The sequence below is a fragment of the Bombus flavifrons genome, chromosome 16 (genome assembly GCF_040668555.2).
Source record: "Bombus flavifrons isolate JBK064 chromosome 16, iyBomFlav1_principal, whole genome shotgun sequence".
In the NCBI taxonomy this organism is placed as follows: domain Eukaryota; kingdom Metazoa; phylum Arthropoda; class Insecta; order Hymenoptera; family Apidae; genus Bombus; species Bombus flavifrons.
Window position 1 is genome coordinate 6,782,662 of NC_138457.1, and position 18,289 is coordinate 6,800,950.

Consider the following 18,289-nt stretch of genomic DNA (forward strand, 5'->3'; position numbering starts at 1 on the left):
TTCCAGTGTATGAGAGCGTCTCTGATACAACATTTTCTCTGATTAAATCATGGAAAAGTACTATATCTGTTAAAAAATACAAATGCGTAATTGCATTGGATTGTATCATATTTAAAAACATTTATACTACCTTTTGTCTCAACAGCTTTCTATTTTAGAGATCAAGTCCAAGCTCTTATATATGTATATTCGATGTAAAAGTTCATAATTGATTGAAATAAAGTGGAACATATGTATACATTGTTATTTTCCTAACAGATTTTTTTATTTGAAAACTATTTGGTCTACAATTTTGTGCTAAATACAAGCACATCATTTTTACAATAGTTCTTATCGATGATTCATGTATTTACATTATTACATTCTACTCATTTTCTTGTAGTTTCTACAGTGGCACACAATAGAAATTGCATGTGTTATTTTCTTGAGATATATCTTGCAAGTGGACACTGCGTTGAGATCGACTATGCTGGCCACTGTCAAATCGGATATTCATTCTCAACATAGTGTCCATTTGCGAGAAATGGTCTCGAAAGCAACTCGTGATAGTTTTACTCTCAAATGAACGCATATCTTTGCAAATCATTCATTCGTACATTAAAGTCATCACTATGATCCTCCCTCTACAACTGTACCTATTAACGGAACTTTCTTTTTCTCATGCGGCAAACCGAGTGGTTCACTGAAAATAAAAAGGGTATATTAAATAAAAATTCACAAAAAATGAACAATTTTATGGAAGAATTATGTAATATTAAATTATGGAGGAAAGACTTTAATGGAATATTGTGTTTCTATACGTTGGTCAAATACCTAGAAGCTCCAATTACAAAATTTATGAATTATTATGAATTCTACATTAATTATCTGATATAACTAATAAGACTATATAATGTTTAATTTCCTTTGTAGGTGAAGGACTTATAAGTCAAATAGGCGAGTGAAGAAGTGTTGACAGAATTGCATCTCTTGTTTGAGATTTATTGGAAATTTATTATAAATCCGCTTACCATCCACTGACGTTGTGCGCGGGAAGACATGTGTTTTCCAGCTGGCTGAAAGCCTTTCCTTCTTCGCAGACCTGCAATCGTGGCCGACCATTCACACACACGAAATAACGTTGACAGTCATAAGGACTGGCGTAGAACTCAAACTTGTACAGTCGATTTTCATCGTTAGGATCATTTGGGCACCGTAGTCCTAAGAATGCTACATTGACAATAGTAAAACAGCAATTAACAATTAAACAGTGTAGTGAATAATTGAAGTCACGAATCACTATATTATGTAAGTTATTGGTATAAATGTTCTCGCCCTAATTAGACATATTTAATGACATTTAAAATAACATCAAAATCTTTTCCTTTGGATATCTTAACGACAACAGTGTCAACAACATCACAGATGTATGAAAGATGCTGTTTGAACTTACTCCAAAAATATCTAACTCCCTTGAAATATTAATTGGTGTATCTGTCCTGTTACAGAATGCACCTCAATTGCAATAACAAAAACAATTATTCCCAATATAATTGGCAAGTTTTTCATTAATTTGAAATCTTGAGGATAAAGTTGAAAATTAAAAATAAACTAATATCTTACAAATGTCGTAAATGTTTATAATTCTTTAATATTGAAATATATATATTTGTAAGAACTCGAGAATGTGAAAAGAATGTTGTGTTTAGGTTTAAGTCATCATCTTCCACTTTTTGTAGAAATCCTGCTCTTGTATGATGCTTTTAATATGTAAAAAATTCCTTACGCTGTGGTGCGACGAAAGAAGATAAAAAAGATGTTTAAAAGATGTAAAGAAGAGGAAATATAAAATCCGCTTACATTCAACATCGCAGTCTGGTACTTGATCAGGCCAGTCGCAACGATAAGATTCAGAGTTGAAGGCCAACCCTTCGGGACAATGGAAAACATGTGCTCTCCCCTCTACACAGGACATGAATTTGCCACAATTGTGTTGATCTCCGATTTTGAAGAAACCATACTGATGGGGACAGTCATCCGTTGGCTGTGGTGTCTCTGAAAATTAATTTTTATTATTTTAATTTAATTGCCAATAAAATTATTTTTCAAGCGTTTAAATGCTGTCTTCATATATCTTCAACGGTTAAAATATGCAATTCTCTTAATGTGAATAAATATCAACGAAATTCTATACCTGTAAAATGTAAGTATAAAATGTAAGTATTGCAGAGTTAATTTACAAAAAATGATCAAATTTGAAAAGACTATTGTCACATGATACTAACGCCGGTTAGGTCTTCCATCACAATCCACACCCGCAGGATATTCACAAGGATAGGCGAACCTCACGTTAGGATTGAATAAGAGTCCCTCAGGACATAATTTGTGTTCGGGGATACCATCAATGCATTCGATGTAAGCGTCACATTGGGATGGCACAGAAAATCGACCATTCTTTTCAGGACAGCTATCTTTGTGTACGCTGGCCGCTGTAAACATAAGATAAACAGCTTTCTTTACTTGCTAACTCTATTTAATCTTGAATCATGTTATCTCCATACTCTGTGGGAAAAATTGGGTTGTTAATGATCCAGTAAATATTCCACCCTCGATTTTCTTCCAGAGGAATTGTTACATTGAAAAACGTTTGAAACAGTTTGGTTCAGAAAAATAACAAGTTCATTATAACATATGGTTCTTTTAGGTTTCCCTTTTGGAATTTTTTTACAGCAGCCTATACAACTGTTTCTGTAGATATGTTGCAATATATATTTGTTAATATTTTTGCAATTTCCAAACATATTTTTCAATTGAAGTAATAGATGGAAATTGTCCTAAACATATTAAATAATTCAGTTCGCCTATGTAATATTAAAAGATATGTTTATATGTAATGCTAACAATAATATTGTTTAATAATAATTTAATATGTATTATATTTAGTATATATATCATATATGTCATATATTTAATAATGAAATAAATTAATAATGAAAATTTGAATTTCAGGGAAAATCATGAAGCAGTCACGGTATAACAGAAAAACATTCTCTTGAGATTGCAAGTAACTGTTATGGAACGTGAAGATGAAGCTGTTAGGAGAATCCAGGTTTTTCAACGTACATTTGTCAAACACCTGTTCCGATATTATTTCACGACAGAGTTTCTCGATGAGAGTTTTATGAAATCGTCTGAGTTACTTCACCTTCTGTTGCAGAATCAGTTTGCACTGGTTCTGTGCCTCTTACTGAAGTGATCCACGACGATGATCTTCCAGGAATAGATATTTCGAAATGTTTTCATTTTCCATCAGTTCAAAGTAGATTTTAAGAAATTCTGTGATTTATCATTTTTTAAACGATAAAAGTAACTCGTCACAGTTTATTAAGAATTTTTGATCCAATCTTTATCCACTCGATTTAGTTTTACTAAATTTAATAATCTGTTCTCTATAAATCTGGTCTAGTTCTTCATCAACTCGTCAATCTCAATATAAGATTATGTATATATGTATATTAATTGTTTGAATTTATTCACTACTATCTTTTATATATCTATCATAATTTATTTCAAAATTTTTTGCACAGGTTTCCCATAAAATCTTTTCTCCAAATTCTTCCATTTATTATTATCAAATATCAAAAATATCCTTAATTATCAGTTCTGTAATATACTATTTCCTGTTTTACATATTCAGAGCTTTTAAAAAATGTCTTCCTCTTTTACGCTTAACACCATTCTATTTCTTTATTAATAAGTTAAACAAACACAGAAGACGCTGATTGCTAATGAATGGTTAATAGTTGCAGAGCTCTTTTCGCGGTCCTTCGGATTGGGAAACCCTGGCCCCTTGCATAATGCAGCACCTTGAAGACGAAACCGGTCCCTGAACCGCGCATGTATTCACGCTCACTATCGAATTCTCGAACGGAGAAAGTTCGAGGATGCGATTTGACCTCCGCACTTCTCTATCTATCTTCATCTTACACTGAATATTATTCAATTATACTAACCGAAATTGAAATTGAAACTAAATCAAGTCGTTCACAGATCGAAGTGGTTAATTCTATTTTTTGATATTTATATCTTACATAATTTCATCAACTTTCTCTATTTTACGATTTGTGAAGTTAACCGATTTGGCAAATAAGCAGCTCAGTTCACTGACTAACAACTAAGGAGTGAAGTAATGTGTAAAAGTTATGTAAATGCAATATAAAGACGTACATAAAACATTATTATGCAATTATGGAAAAGTATTTTGGAAAAGTAGTTAGCGATATAAAATAGTTGCAAATAAAAGGATTTCCCCGTTTAACCTTTTTAAAAATTTAAATTTTACAGATTCAAACTATATGGTTGAAAGTACTTAAGTGAATTTTTGTAGAGTTTCTTACATGTATGTGTATATATAAAACGCGTAAAAATCACAGAAGGTATGAAAGTCTGAAAGTATAGCGTGATGATACTGTTAAATTACCACTTAATGCCAGTTCAGGATTAAGTATCTCTCCTTCACTTAGCGGAAGCTGTAGCTTCCCTTAGGCGTCGAGATCGTCGTCTTCAGTTTACGTAACTTATTACAAAATCGGAAATCTATGATTTATAGTATGCTTTATTGGAACTCTCCGTTTGTTTACACGATTAGAAAATATTGCAAGCGTATATTGTAAATGTTTCACTTCTTAGTTGATGTGTTCGATATTAGCGAATTAGAAGTTTCCTTTCTTTTAGATAAATCTTCGGCATTAAAAAATTGATTTCTTTTGTAGCGTGAATAATGAATAACACTCAGGTTAGCAATCGAGTGAGGATCTTAATGAGAAACGGTGTGATTTTGATCATAAAGCGATAATGAAAATTATTGTGGGAGAATGGTCGTGCAAAACGTGACGTGGTGATGCAACATGATGATGAAAAGCTGAATGGTTTACCGGGACAGTCAATGAATTTTAACAAACACGACTATTTTTATCGATGGAATAATTTGGAACCTAAGCAACAAGACACAATTTACATGAGCAAACAAGCTGAAGCCATTGAAATATCTCTCTCCATCTGTTTCTACTAATTTACGAACCTACATAATGACCAGAAGAATCTGTTGAAGTATCTTTTAATGCATTCTGAATCCATAAAAGAGGCAGTGGTTCTTGGATTCTTAAAAGAACCGGTTAGATCAGTATTATGGGAAATATTCTATGGATATTCTGTATTATATGTGAATCTGTAGTATTATTATAGATAACATTATTAGCATTATTGTAGATGTCTTGTTTTATAGGGCATTATGATAGAAGATATCTAATATGAGTATTATAGAATTCAGTATTATAGAAGATCAGATTTTAAAGAGCTGTAAACTTCATTGCAACGAGTACTCTACCAATTTTTATCTTCACTGCAATTACTAGCACTTACACTGATTCTGGAATCCCTATTATCGCAATAACTATGATAATTAACAAAGAAACTCTACTGAAATGATATCACTGTAATAGTTATCATATTGTAAGTTTTATCATATGATTCCATTGACTGAATACAAAATTGCTAATTATACCTGTTCTATCATGTGACACTTGAACTTGGAAATTGTATATTTATCTATCTATATGTTTTAAGAATTAGTATGTATTCTTCTAGCTTGAATAAGAACATCGTATATTAATATCTTAATATTTGCATTTAATTAAATAACATTTAATTAATTGAAGGCCTTTGGCAGAAATTAACATGATATTTATTAAAAATATTCATTAAAGTTTCATAGTTTATTAGAAAATTGAAAAATTAGAAACGCTTTCCTTGAAAATAGAGATTTTTTTCTATGATTACACAATTTCTTTTTTATGAATCATCCATTCTTAATTAATTCCACCATAACGAGCAAATTACAAGTGATAATATTTTTCTTTTTGCAAATAAAACGTATTCTTCGTTAAACGATATATTTTGAATAATTTAAATTGCAAGGGATAATAATATCTTTCATTTTGCAGTCTATCATGAATAAGATAGTCTCCCTAAGGAAGAGTCTCTCATAAGTAATCACAGATGAGCACACGTATCTTCAGGAACCATGTATTATAAGACACAAGAAATGTCACTGATTCTGCTTTGCAAAATGAAGAGAACGGCGTTCGCTTTCTCGAAGATACGATCTTGTATAGACGAGAGCTGAAAAGAAGCCCTCTGGAAGGAATGCGAGTCTGGTTGGTTATTTCTAATAGACGTAACACAGTCATAAAGAGGAGCACGCGTATTGGCTGAAAGTGCCACATATGGAAATATCGGATATAAAAATACGTGAGCGATAGTCCTCCTTCCAGATAGATACTGAATCTAGGGTAAGTGCCCCCAATATCGCCTACCAAATTTTCAATTGTTCTCAAATAAAAGGTAAGGTCTCAAGCGAAAGAGATACTATTTGCGTTTCATGTACAAATATAAAGTACGTCTTTTTATATATATATATATATATTTGTGTAGAACTTATGTTGCCGAATCCTTCCTACTTCTTTTTCCTCAAAATATTACTGGTGAGCGATATTACGGGCTAGGCCTAGGCGATATTAGGAGCACTTACCCTACGTATATACCAATGGAAGCGTTCACATGCCGATTTTCGTGATATATAGTATAGCGATACTGGTTTCCTGTATCCCAAGTACCTCCGCCGCTGGCGATACTTTTCGTATGAAGTCGGTAGATCAAAGAATGATCAACACAGGCGATATAGACACAGGCAACCTATACACGAACAAATGAGACTGTATGTTTCATTTCCAGAAGTGTATCACGAACGTGTATCGCAATACGCAGTTCGTGATACACGTATCGCGTGTGAAAAGGGCCATAGAGGGCAGACCCTCTCTTGCCCCTGTGCCGTCCCGCGAAACTTTCCAACTGGTCACAGTACTCACAGCTCGCGAAGCCGAGGACGCCGCAGGCGATCAACAAACGAGCGGTCGTTGTTGTTATGGTCATCTCGAGCTCCTGCTGTCTCGACTTCCGAAACCAAAACTATCTGAATCCTCCTGCTCACGAGCTTTTATGATCTTCGCTCTACCACCACGCATGCCGGCTCCTTCTCGATCTTCTCCTCCCTCATACGTTTTTTGGGATCACTCAAAATTTTGAGATGCTATGTTACATAAGACAAATTTAGATTTGCAATAGATTACTATGGGAGGATAATAGAAATTTGAATTTGGATAGAAATTGAAGATTGGATGAGAATATTGTATATTAGTAGTGCATCGTATATTTATACTTCATTCAATAATATTTAATTAGATAAAATCATATTTGACTGCAAATATTTCTGCGAATATATATTTTTAGAAACTCAAATAAAAGGATAGGACCTAGAATTGAGATTTGTTTCATCTACTTTGGATATTTTACATATTTTTATGCATTATGTACATTTCATTTATTTTTCAAAAATTGTATTTATAAAGAAATATTTTGGTGTATTTCTATATTATAAAATGTAAACGATGACCTAATGCATAATTATTTTTTTTTAAATTATACTTTTTATATCTCAATCTATAGGTACAATTAAAATAAAAAATCTCCGTACCTGTGTGTGCGAATAAATTAATCTTTTTCATACAATTGCATTATCTTTCTTATTCAAAAATAGTTCTTCCTCCGATTTAAAATATTGGTTCTTCGAAACGGCGTCTATAATGTCATCCTAACCTCACTTTCTTCGAGCTCGCAATGCAAAGTAACATTCCAAACCGAGTCTGTCCATCTTACAGCTTATTTTTCTAATGTATCGAAGAAAAGGTTTGTAGACGAGCGATACGTAGAAAAAATCGAAGAAAATGTCAAGGCTCTGCTGGTTGGACGCCCGAGGCTTCTCCAACCGCGAAACTTAGCACATCGTTCGACGTTGCGCAAATTCCTATATCTTTTTAACCGCTTTTTTCTTATATCTCTTCTATATATGTATTATTCTTTCCTTCGTACTTCCGCGAAAGGATTCGTATCCTTTACATTTTCATGTGAAAGTGAATCATCGAAATTGAATATTCATAATCTCTTCGTAAACACAGTTACGTTGTCTGTATTATTTTTTTCTGGAAATGTTTTATGTGTTCTATCAATAATCAAAATTATGGTAGATAAAACTCTTGCGAGATAATTAGTTTTGCACTTAGGTGAATGCATTTGTACACTTTGATTTTTATTTTTTCTACTTTCTGTTTTAAATTTATTAATTTCTATTCTTTTCTATATCTTCAATTTATTTAAGCAATTGTTTTTCGTGTTAATTTGCAGGAGGAAGAATTGACTTTGCACCATTTCATTCATTGCCATTGTAACGAGTAATTACATGACTCTTTGGTCTTGGAGCAGAATTCGTTCCCAGCAGTGTTTCGATACGATCCTTTGTGTAGCGTTCAATGGTTATTATAACGTGAAATCGATTTTGGTTTACGCCTTATGGTATGGTTAACCATTATTTTTACGAGAGAAGTCAAATTGAAAAATTAACGAGATGCGTGGGACTTGTGATATGAAATTTTATTGCATTTCCTTACCCATGATGGAAAATATGGTTATAATTCCGGACGCTATAGATTATTTTAGTAACTCAAATAAAATAATAAATATTGATAACAATATGGAAAACTAATATAACTTTCAGATATCCTATTTAAATTTTGATGTATTTTAATATTATGTAAAGCGGAGCGGGCAATGAAATTTTAAAGATAATAAATATAAATTAATATTTACTAATAAAATACATTTAAATTATTATTTGTAATTAATTATTATAATAAAATTCCTCTTAATAGATGTAAAATTTGATATACAATAAAGAATATTATCATTATAAAACAAATTATTAATAAAACAAATGTTAATTAATCTTTATTAATTGATTAATATTTGTGAAATTTATAATGAAAGTTTTTATTTTGTTTTGTCGATTGTTGTCATTATTCTGAATATAATATTTGAGCCAAGATAAGTTATAGGAATACACATATTTTACATTGACAGATTATGATATTGGATTAAATGTGATAATGTTAGATAATTCGACCTAAAATGAGTAAAAGTTATATTATACGTGTTCATTAAATTATTCAGTCTCCTCCATTTGTATTAATTACATATTCCACAATATTTAAGCGAACTAATCTGCTTCCTTTTAAATACTTTCCATTGCGCCTATGTGCAATCTCCATTCATAGTTTAAAACTAGTTTGCGAAAAATTAAATATTATTTAAATGAGTACTTCGATCTTTTGATTAGAATTTGTAAACCTTTATATAGATATTTCGTGATTTAAAAGGAATATAGAAAGAAAGCTGAATCTAATCCTTTTAATTAAATTTTGTTTTATTAATGGAAGTTTGTTCACTTTATGGACACTGTGAGAACTTTGACTTACTTCAAATGCTCAGAATCACTTTGGACACAATAAACACTTTATTTTTACATAAGCGGAACTAAGCTTATTTATTTAACACTTTAACCTAATCCAATCTTCTAAATCGAAGCTAAACTTTATAATAAACTTCGTTAAAATTTTCCTACCTTCTCGACACGTCTCAATGCTTCGAACTCTTGTCTCTAATTGATTATTTACAAAACGAAATACGTTGATAACAAATTAAAATAATTAAAATACATGTAAAATGTGATATGATAACAATGTCACTGCCGAGGTACCGAATAGATGTGACGTTCAATGTTTTTTCATGTCCTGCATTTTTGGGGTCACCTGACTCCTCATATCATTTTTGTATCGCATGCAACGTTATCAACAGTAGAGTAGCGATTTGAATCGAAACTAAATTTTCCTATGAAATTACAAATAAGTTATAAAACTACATTTTTAATCGAATTCGTTATTAATTAGAAAACACTCTGATTTTTTGGCAGGTAGGTATGTCACAATCTTTTATGCCCTCAGTCGATAATAATATGCAACAAGGTGTTATCATTGATCAGTAACATAGATTTCTTTGGCGGGTGATAACGCAGGGAACTTCTTTAGCCTGAAGTTGTTGGGCTGCACTTCTTTGGTCTAAAGTTGGCGGTGTGTATAGCTCTGAAATCAGTCACTATGTCTACAAATCAATCAAATTTTCATTTGCAAAGAAAGTTAATTAAGAGAATTAATCTGGCAGACCAGTGCCTAAGACGGTAACGTGGCCGGCTACCACCACGAAACCAGAGTTTCAATCTCGTTGTGCCTGCACTTTTTCTAAAATTATTACATATGATAATAATTGACTCTATTCGTCAACGGCTTTAGCCGCGTAAACTACCAGATACCCATAAGAACACCCAAGTCAAGGTGAGTTACTTTTTGAGAATCTTTCGGGAATGTTACACATTTTATTTTTCGAAAATAAATCTACAGTTGGTTACTTTCTGAATAATCACTTTTATTTTTGATCCTTATCAATATTAAACAACGTAGTTACGTAAGGGTATATATATTACATGGAAAATTCTGTTCTCCTAGTGCGCATATATCTTCCCAAGATACCACGATTTTCCCCGAGAGAAGAAAAAAATTTGTATTTCGATAATTACACCGACTCACACATTCTCCGATCTAGTTCTCCCTCTCACGCTCAACCTTTCACTCTCTGCCTCTCTTACTCCGTTATCTTTTGTCATTTTTCACTCCTCCACACTGGAACATATTATTCAATTTTCACATTTTTTCTAAAATTATTAACTTTAAAGACGATCCGAAAAGCTTCTGCATTATTCAATTCAAAAACAATCAAATTGATCTCTCCAAATAATACTCAAATGATATGTCTTTGTCCGATTATCTATTTTCCTGCAATGTTCTTTGTTTTAATCCTTATCCGTTCCCGTAACAAGAAACGTATCCTAACCTCAAAACAATATAGAATTGTAAATATATAATACTGTAAAATGTTAAATATACCGAATAGAAGTTGAATAAATAATGAATCTGATTTTTTGTTTCGTCCAGAGTGTGTGTGGACCATGTATCATCCAACCCAACGTGTGGAAGGACCAACATCGCTACACACGATGTACCAAACGGGGTAATTCCCCACTTTTGGTGGAGGATGCACGATCAGAACTCTGAAAAGTGAGTTTCCATCGAGATACCCTCGTTTTCGAACGAAATTTCAAGAATTTGTCCATATATGTAGAGAACGAAGAGAAAGGGATCTGGATGGGAACTCTGTGGTTACTTGGAGGTAGAAACCGAACGGGAAACGAAGAAAACTAGTTTCTTCCCCGTACTGGCGTCACTTCCCTATTTGCAGCAAACGAGAAAAAGAAGCGAATGTTTATTCAAATGGACGCACACGATCCCTCTCGCTCGTTAAACGCGTTGGAAGATAATTTTCATCGTAAGCTGCACCACTGAACACGTGACTATATTTTTCTAACACCATTCCGCTCTCTTCTCGGTGTTCCGGAGTAATTTACCGCAATTTCGAAGTACGCTTTGTTCGAGCATGGTGCTTGATGAGCCTGAGTGAACCTAACGTTAGTCGATTCTACTCGAAAAATCATTTTTCTCGCCTGTTTTCCTTACGAGAGAACGAGTAGAAGAAAAATTTGAACAACACATCGCCTTATGATTGCAATACTTATACAATCACACAAGAACATTTCTTTTTAAAAATTGTCAATCAACTTGATAAGAATTTTTGGTAATTTTATGCTCTTCTTATGTATGTTGTCAAAAAATAAAAGTTTCTTCTTTCTAGGGAGTTTCTGAGATTTTATTCGCGTTGGTAGGAAGATGTCAGAGGTTCATCGAGCAGCCATACGTCGCAGTAGGCCATTTCCTCCTATCTAAGAATTTGAAAGACTAACTAAAAAAGCAAAGAGCAAAGTGCCGCGTCGAGATTCCGCTTTTGCCGTCATTATTCTTCTCCATTGGTTTGTAAAAGAGATTCTTGAAATTTTATATTCCACAAGAAAAAAGAAAGATCAAAAGTTCTCTATTTTTTAGGGCTCGAGTTATTTCTAAGCCTTGTTCGACGATCCAGGAATTTTTTATGTGGATGTGCAGGCACTGTTCTTTCACAAAATGGAACCATTTATCTTCAAACAACTTCAGCTCCTGGCTTTTTCCCTAGCGCAAAGGTCTAATTCGTTTTGTGGATCGATAATTACGCTATGGTTTCCAATCTCTCATTCTTCAACGAGTACCAACAATCATTAACCTTTTTCTTTTCTAATATTCTTCTATTAGGACGTTAGTCATAGTGATATGTATTCAGTTAACAACTCAAACTGAAAATGTACCCAGCCTGTAAATAGTCTGACTTGGATTTAAATCAAATGTTATCAACTATTTAGAGTATATTAAAGCTTTTTTAGACGAACAAAGTTGATAATATGTCCAGTAATTTGATTTCTATGCCTTCTAAGGAATTTTTCTTGGGGAATTCCCTTTTCAAATATTGTTCCAGGGATTAAAAGTGCTTCGATGTTATTGATACTCGTTCAAAAACTGTCGGGGATATTCAAAGATTGCTAATCAATGCTGAATAAGCGGATATTCGGAACAGCGATCACCGCTCAACTTAGATCGAAGCATATGAGGGATGAAGAAGACATTTTCCCCTAATTATCTTCCTTTTTAGATTATCTTAATTGAGATATGGTTGTACTTTGTTTTAAAGTAAATTTTTCTAGAATCTTTCTAACCTAACCTAGTCAACATAACAAAATCGATATCGTAGTTAAAGTCATATATGGAAAATACTGTTTGTTACTCTTCTTCATCGCTGATAAGCTTCTAATAGCGACGTTACAGGGGTCGGAACTGAAAACTAAAAAAATCCTAATACAGCAGCCTCGTTCTTGGATCGATCGATCCGCGATCGAACCTATAGATCGATGGTCGCGCATAGAAAGTATATCTCGTCATATATATATATGATACATATATATATAATATAATATAATATAATATATATATATATATTAGAAAAATTTTTTTAACAGACGCATTAATACTTAAAGATAAATGTTCAGATTAATCTTTCATTCTTCCGCGACATTTACTCCCACTCTTGCGCTCTCTTCTTTGATCATTCGTTCTACTACCAGAATTTCACGGTTTTCCCTTGCAAAAGGTGCAGACTGATATGTGAAAAGATCACTGATCGATATGTAGATCCGATATGGAGATCCGAGAATAGAATAAATGGAGAGACGTAAATTTCCCAAGCTGCCCCCTGTAGCTGTCTTTCCGCTGTAATTTCTTCTTTCCCTTTTGCCTTATCACTTTTCCACTTGCTCATTTTCCCAATTTTCCCGTTTTTTAACTCTTCTATTCAGTTTCTCAATTTTTTCACTTACCAACTTTTCACACTTTACCCAATTTTCCTATATTTTTTATATTTAGTTAGTATCTTCTTTAGCCTCATCCTTATATTTCATACGATTATACCAGCTTCCTTTGTTCTCACAATTTTCCTCATTACAATTTCTTCTCTTTGTTTCCCAAAGCAAAGTGACAAATACGATCATCGAATGGACGTTTATGATATTCCAAGAGTATTCTCTTCTTTGTTAATTTTAAAAACAAACAAACCTAAGGTTGTCGGTAATATATCCACTAGTAACAATCACAACTCTACTCTAGAACGTAAGATACATAAAACCATTTATAAATAATAACAATTGAGTGGTCAACAGTCGTTGTAGGAACTTGTCATTATTAGAACTGGATGTTCTCTACTGAAGAACATTTATAATCAAATAACAGATACCATTTTCCTATGGTGCTCCACAGTAGGGCACCCCAGAGCTGAGAATTTTTATCAGTTTCAAAATATCAATAATTTCAAATCTACATATTGCTCTCTCTCTCTCTCTCTCTGTCTCTGTCTTTCTATCTATTTATTTATTTAATTTGCCTGTTTGTTGATTTATACCAGCCCTCTGCAACTCCCATAGAACCTTATTTATGGTGTCTAGCAGGGGGCTAACAATCTTTAATCGAATATGTCCAATGGAAACGCGACATCACGTCGCAGTTCCAGTTTAATGTACAAGATAAGATTAAAATTCCTTTTGTAAGATTATAATCATATAATTCTAAGCTTTCTTCAAGATTGGGAAAGACTAGATTTAGGCAAGATCCAGTTTCTTTCTTTCTTCATATTTTCTCCGCTATTTTGTTTCTTTCCATCTTCATCTTCTACTCTCGTGTTTTCTTCAACTCTCAGGAACAAAGTTTCTTTGTTACGATCGTCTTGTTCTTTAATTCTTCTCTCTTCATCAATTAGCTGCACGTCTACACGCATCTTTCAGCAGATAAAATGCTCTCTTGGAAAACACAAGTGTCGCTTTACACCTAAGAATGGTAATGGTTGCGCTTGAACTTCTTTTTGGGGCATACCAAATTTATACTTATTTTTATAACGTATGAGAGTTTTTGAGGAGTAAAATGCAGTACTATGACTTTTATGGATAGGGATCATCATTTTATATATTATGTGTATATAAAGTTCAAACACATTGCGCAGTTTGTTTGGACGATGTTTAGACTTTGATCAGTAAGGTTGTCTTTATCATATTGGCTTCTATAACGCATCCCGTCTTTTGCGGGTCTTCAGTTTGCTGGTATCTATCTAAGAACAACATGTTTCTTAATAATACTAATTAAATCTAACTTACACCTAACTCAAACAAAGATCAATTTATTCAGTTAATCGAGCTCTCAACCTGAATGAGTCATAAAACATGTATATCCAAGTAAACTGTCCAATATTCATAAACTTTATGTATAGACAACATTAAAGATAATTATCTCTGCGTTTTAAATACGGTATTTTCAGATTTTATTCGTCGAAAACTACCACATATTATTAAAAAGGTAAAAAATTCGGAATGCTCCAAAATAAAGTTTAGCCATGGTCTCTCCCCCTAACTTTTATTTTTTTCTTCTTCTTCTTCATGATTCCGCCTCTGACAGCTCTGCCTCTCATTCTCTCGCACTCTCAGACTCTCCCATTCTCTCGCGCTCTCTCTCACTTTTATACAACTAGAATAATAAATATTGCCGCGAAAATTATTTGCTACATTCGTCCCAAACAGTAGTCAACAAGTTCGCCCATCGGAGACTCGCGGTTCCGCTATTTTTGTTTCTGTCTTTACCTTTTTTCGATTCAGGGGGTTCTTTTGAATGATCATTAAAAGGTGGATTATGCTCGACGATCGATTAGGATGGATTTGGAAATTGACGTTTCTCAGTGTGGAGAAGTGAAATTAGTAAGGGAAGCTCAGAATTTCGAAGCAGCACCTCCTGCACAATCGTCGAGCGCTTATCGAGAGACATTCCGGGTTTCTATATCCTTTTTTTAAAAAAACCAGTTCGTGAAATTTCCTCGTTAATTCTTCACAGAAGAAACAAATGATTAAATCATTACACTCTACGTGAAGAAGCATATGCATCAATTCTCTTTCAGCCATCTTAAATAATAAATTTCCAACTTATTTGTGTCGGGCACCCTAATTTTAAAATCAACAAAATTGTTTTAAAGCAATTCGAGATTCAACATTAATGCATATTCTGCATTAATCATAATATAAACTATAATATTAAAGAAATCTCTTTGAAAACCAATTATCTAATTTATCTGTTTACCATTGTAACCTTACAATCAATGGAACTCTAATTTTACAATAGTAAAATGCATCAGTTCACCATTAAGTATAACATAATCTAACCTTAAAAGACCTTTCAGAAGCAGCTATCCAACTTATTTATGTCAATCATTCTAATCTCAAACAATTCTCCAATAATTATAACATAACCTAGCGTTAAAATATCTCCTTGAAAAGCAACTATCCGACCTATACCTGTCAACCATCATAATCTCAAACAGTCCTCCATTAATCACAACATGAACTTAAAAGAACCGTCTTGAAAAACAATTACCCAACTTCCTCCTGTGAACCATCCTAACCTCAAAACCAATGAAATATTTTCAAACATAATGTCACTTACCAAATATTTAACTTGTGTGTTGGCTAACTAAAAATTATAAATGAATAGCCTCGCGAGTACCAACTCCATAGCCCCTCGCCTCATAACCTCTCAAAGGCCATTATACACCGCGAGCTCCGAAAGGGTCGTTTTTTTACGCCGATGAACGCTCGACGCCGGCCAGGCTCGCATAATAATTTATCTTGATATCATCAAATATATATATTTATATCGGCGCTGGTAGCCGCTCAATCGTCCCAGGTGGGGAAGCTTTCGTGGTCGATGAACAGCGATGATTGGCCAGCAGTTTCTGGCCTTTGACTTGGTGTCCCACCGAAGTTCGTGCTGCCGAACACAGGCTGCCCAAATGCATCCAGTTGCTGGCCCTCATAGATGCTGCGATCAATCGTCGTGTACGACGGATGCGTTTGTTGTTGCGGTTGTTGCTTTTGTGTATCTGTTACTGTCAATTCGATGTTCCCGGCTGACACGTTTTCCTCTAGATTCTCCGAAGTGTTTCCCTCCTCCAGGCTGCTATGCTTGATACCGTAGTAGAAGTACATGATGAAACCTAGGATTGGTTATAGATTAGGTTATGTTAGGTTTTATAATTTGAAACTTTAAAAACTTGAGAAAGTTTAAAATGTTATTAAGACATATTTAGACTAGGATACCTTAAACGTTTCTTATTAGTGATTCTGAGTAATCAATAGGATAAAATAGATTAGGAGTAGAATTATTATTAATAGGAATTTGACATTTCTGTGCATTTACGGGAAATTTAAAGATACAAAAATGTATTAACAGTTAATAATATAAAGAAACATCCAAAGTACTAAAATATCCGAAGTACTGTACATATTACATAAATTACTACTTCTGGAAGCTTCAGGTTGTAAACCAGATATCTAATAAGAATTATATTTGGATTTTGCATTAGCATTGCACTAGCTTACGAGGTGCTTACAAGACGCCGTATCTCTTCGAGTAATCATGATTCAAATTGCATTAAAGTAAAAAAGAAATTTGTTAGGTTTACCGAGAATCATCCAGACAGTGAATCTGACGAGTGTCAAGATGCTCAGCTTGAAGATGAGGTATATGTTCACAGTGATAGCAATCGCCGGTACGAATGGGAGTCCCGGTGTCATAAACATTACGCTACTTCTAAAAATGTTCCAATTTCACAATAACTGAGTAAAAGAATATTTAGTTAAAGTTTAAGTAAAAGTTCTATTTCGAATTGAAATTTACCTGTTTTGTGACTTTCTACTTATGGCAAGCAACACTCCAATTATGGCAAAGAGGAACACGAACATCATTATTGTTGTGAACGTTCCCATATTTCCTAAAATGAATAACGTTAATATTACATTATTGAAATCGATTGGAAAGTTGAAAGAAAGGTGAAAGGTTAAAGGTTCATTTCTCTGTGTCTCACCCATGCCGCAAACTATAATCAAATCGAAGATGAGGATCAGCAAAAAGAGTACGCCGACTAATTTCATGACGTAGCGACCAGACGCCTCCGTCGCTGGGCCTCTGTCAACCCAGGGGAAGATGGCAGGACAGAGATATTGTGCTGCCTAAGATAACAAGACATTTTATATTAAATATCAGAATAAACTCCAAATTAAATTTTAAAACCGAAAAAATTAGAGATTAATTATTATACTTATAATATATACTTTGTATACTACAAAAATATTTAATTGTTAAATCCAAGAAAAAAGGGAAAGATTCAATATTAAATACTGAAAGAAGATTCTAGAATAAAATTATAATTGGCAATAGAAATATGTATTACTTTAATAGAGTATAACGAGAAAACAAAAAATAAAGAAAATTATAGGTAGAAGAATAAAACAGTATTCTATAACGTTATAATCAGGGAAAACAGGAATGTTACAGAGTTATAATTAGAAACGTGAAGAATATTCCAGAATTATAATCAGAGAAAGAAAGAAACATTTCGAAGCTTCTAAATTCTATACCTGTAACCGACGTTGGAGGTAATTCAAAGGTGGTCCAATTATTGGCGTATTTCCTGGATATTGATGCGCGCTGCCACAACCGGAGGCAGCTGCAGCTGCATGCACACTACCGTAGAATTTATTCTCAGTTCTATCACTGACTAAATATTGATCATCTTTACCCAGACCAACTTCATCCTCCTCTGCACCATAAGTATCGTCCGAGTCTGGCGACGAACTATTGCATCTCCTCACTCTTCTCACCTGAAGAACAAGCAGTTCATCTTTGACTATTCATTCGTATAAACATTTTTATCATTATTGTCACAATAGTGTTCATTATTCTTG

The 18,289-nt window shown here is 33.4% G+C and overlaps 2 protein-coding genes across 4 annotated transcripts in view; both read right to left on the reverse strand.

Annotated features, from left to right (window-relative positions):
- Window positions 1-235: 235 nt before the first annotated feature.
- LOC138188299 (protein obstructor-E) lies at window positions 236-9,692 on the reverse strand. Of its 2 annotated transcripts, XM_069129938.1 has the most exons (6): window positions 9,551-9,692; window positions 6,906-7,126; window positions 2,265-2,468; window positions 1,840-2,034; window positions 1,011-1,209; window positions 236-682 (listed from the first exon to the last, which is right to left on the reverse strand). In XM_069129938.1, the coding sequence occupies exons 2-6, from the start codon at window positions 6,967-6,969 to the stop codon at window positions 610-612; spliced, it is 735 nt and encodes a 244-aa protein (XP_068986039.1). In that variant the 5' UTR covers window positions 6,970-7,126; window positions 9,551-9,692; the 3' UTR covers window positions 236-609. The 2 variants fall into 2 exon arrangements, with proteins under 2 accessions (XP_068986039.1, XP_068986038.1); XM_069129937.1 differs by lacking the exons at window positions 6,906-7,126; window positions 9,551-9,692 and adding an exon at window positions 3,789-4,014 and having other exon boundaries at window positions 2,265-2,470.
- A 5,485-nt stretch (window positions 9,693-15,177) lies between these two features.
- LOC138188293 (solute carrier family 7 member 14) overlaps window positions 15,178-18,289 on the reverse strand; it is a 66,523-nt gene continuing 63,411 nt past the window's right edge. For both annotated transcript variants that reach the window (XM_069129929.1, XM_069129930.1), the window contains 5 exons: window positions 17,963-18,200; window positions 17,410-17,554; window positions 17,223-17,316; window positions 17,008-17,135; window positions 15,178-16,539 (listed from right to left, as the gene is read on the reverse strand). In XM_069129929.1, the coding sequence (XP_068986030.1) occupies window positions 16,217-16,539; window positions 17,008-17,135; window positions 17,223-17,316; window positions 17,410-17,554; window positions 17,963-18,200 (928 nt within the window). In that variant the 3' untranslated portion in view covers window positions 15,178-16,216. The remainder of the gene's footprint in view (window positions 16,540-17,007; window positions 17,136-17,222; window positions 17,317-17,409; window positions 17,555-17,962; window positions 18,201-18,289) is intronic.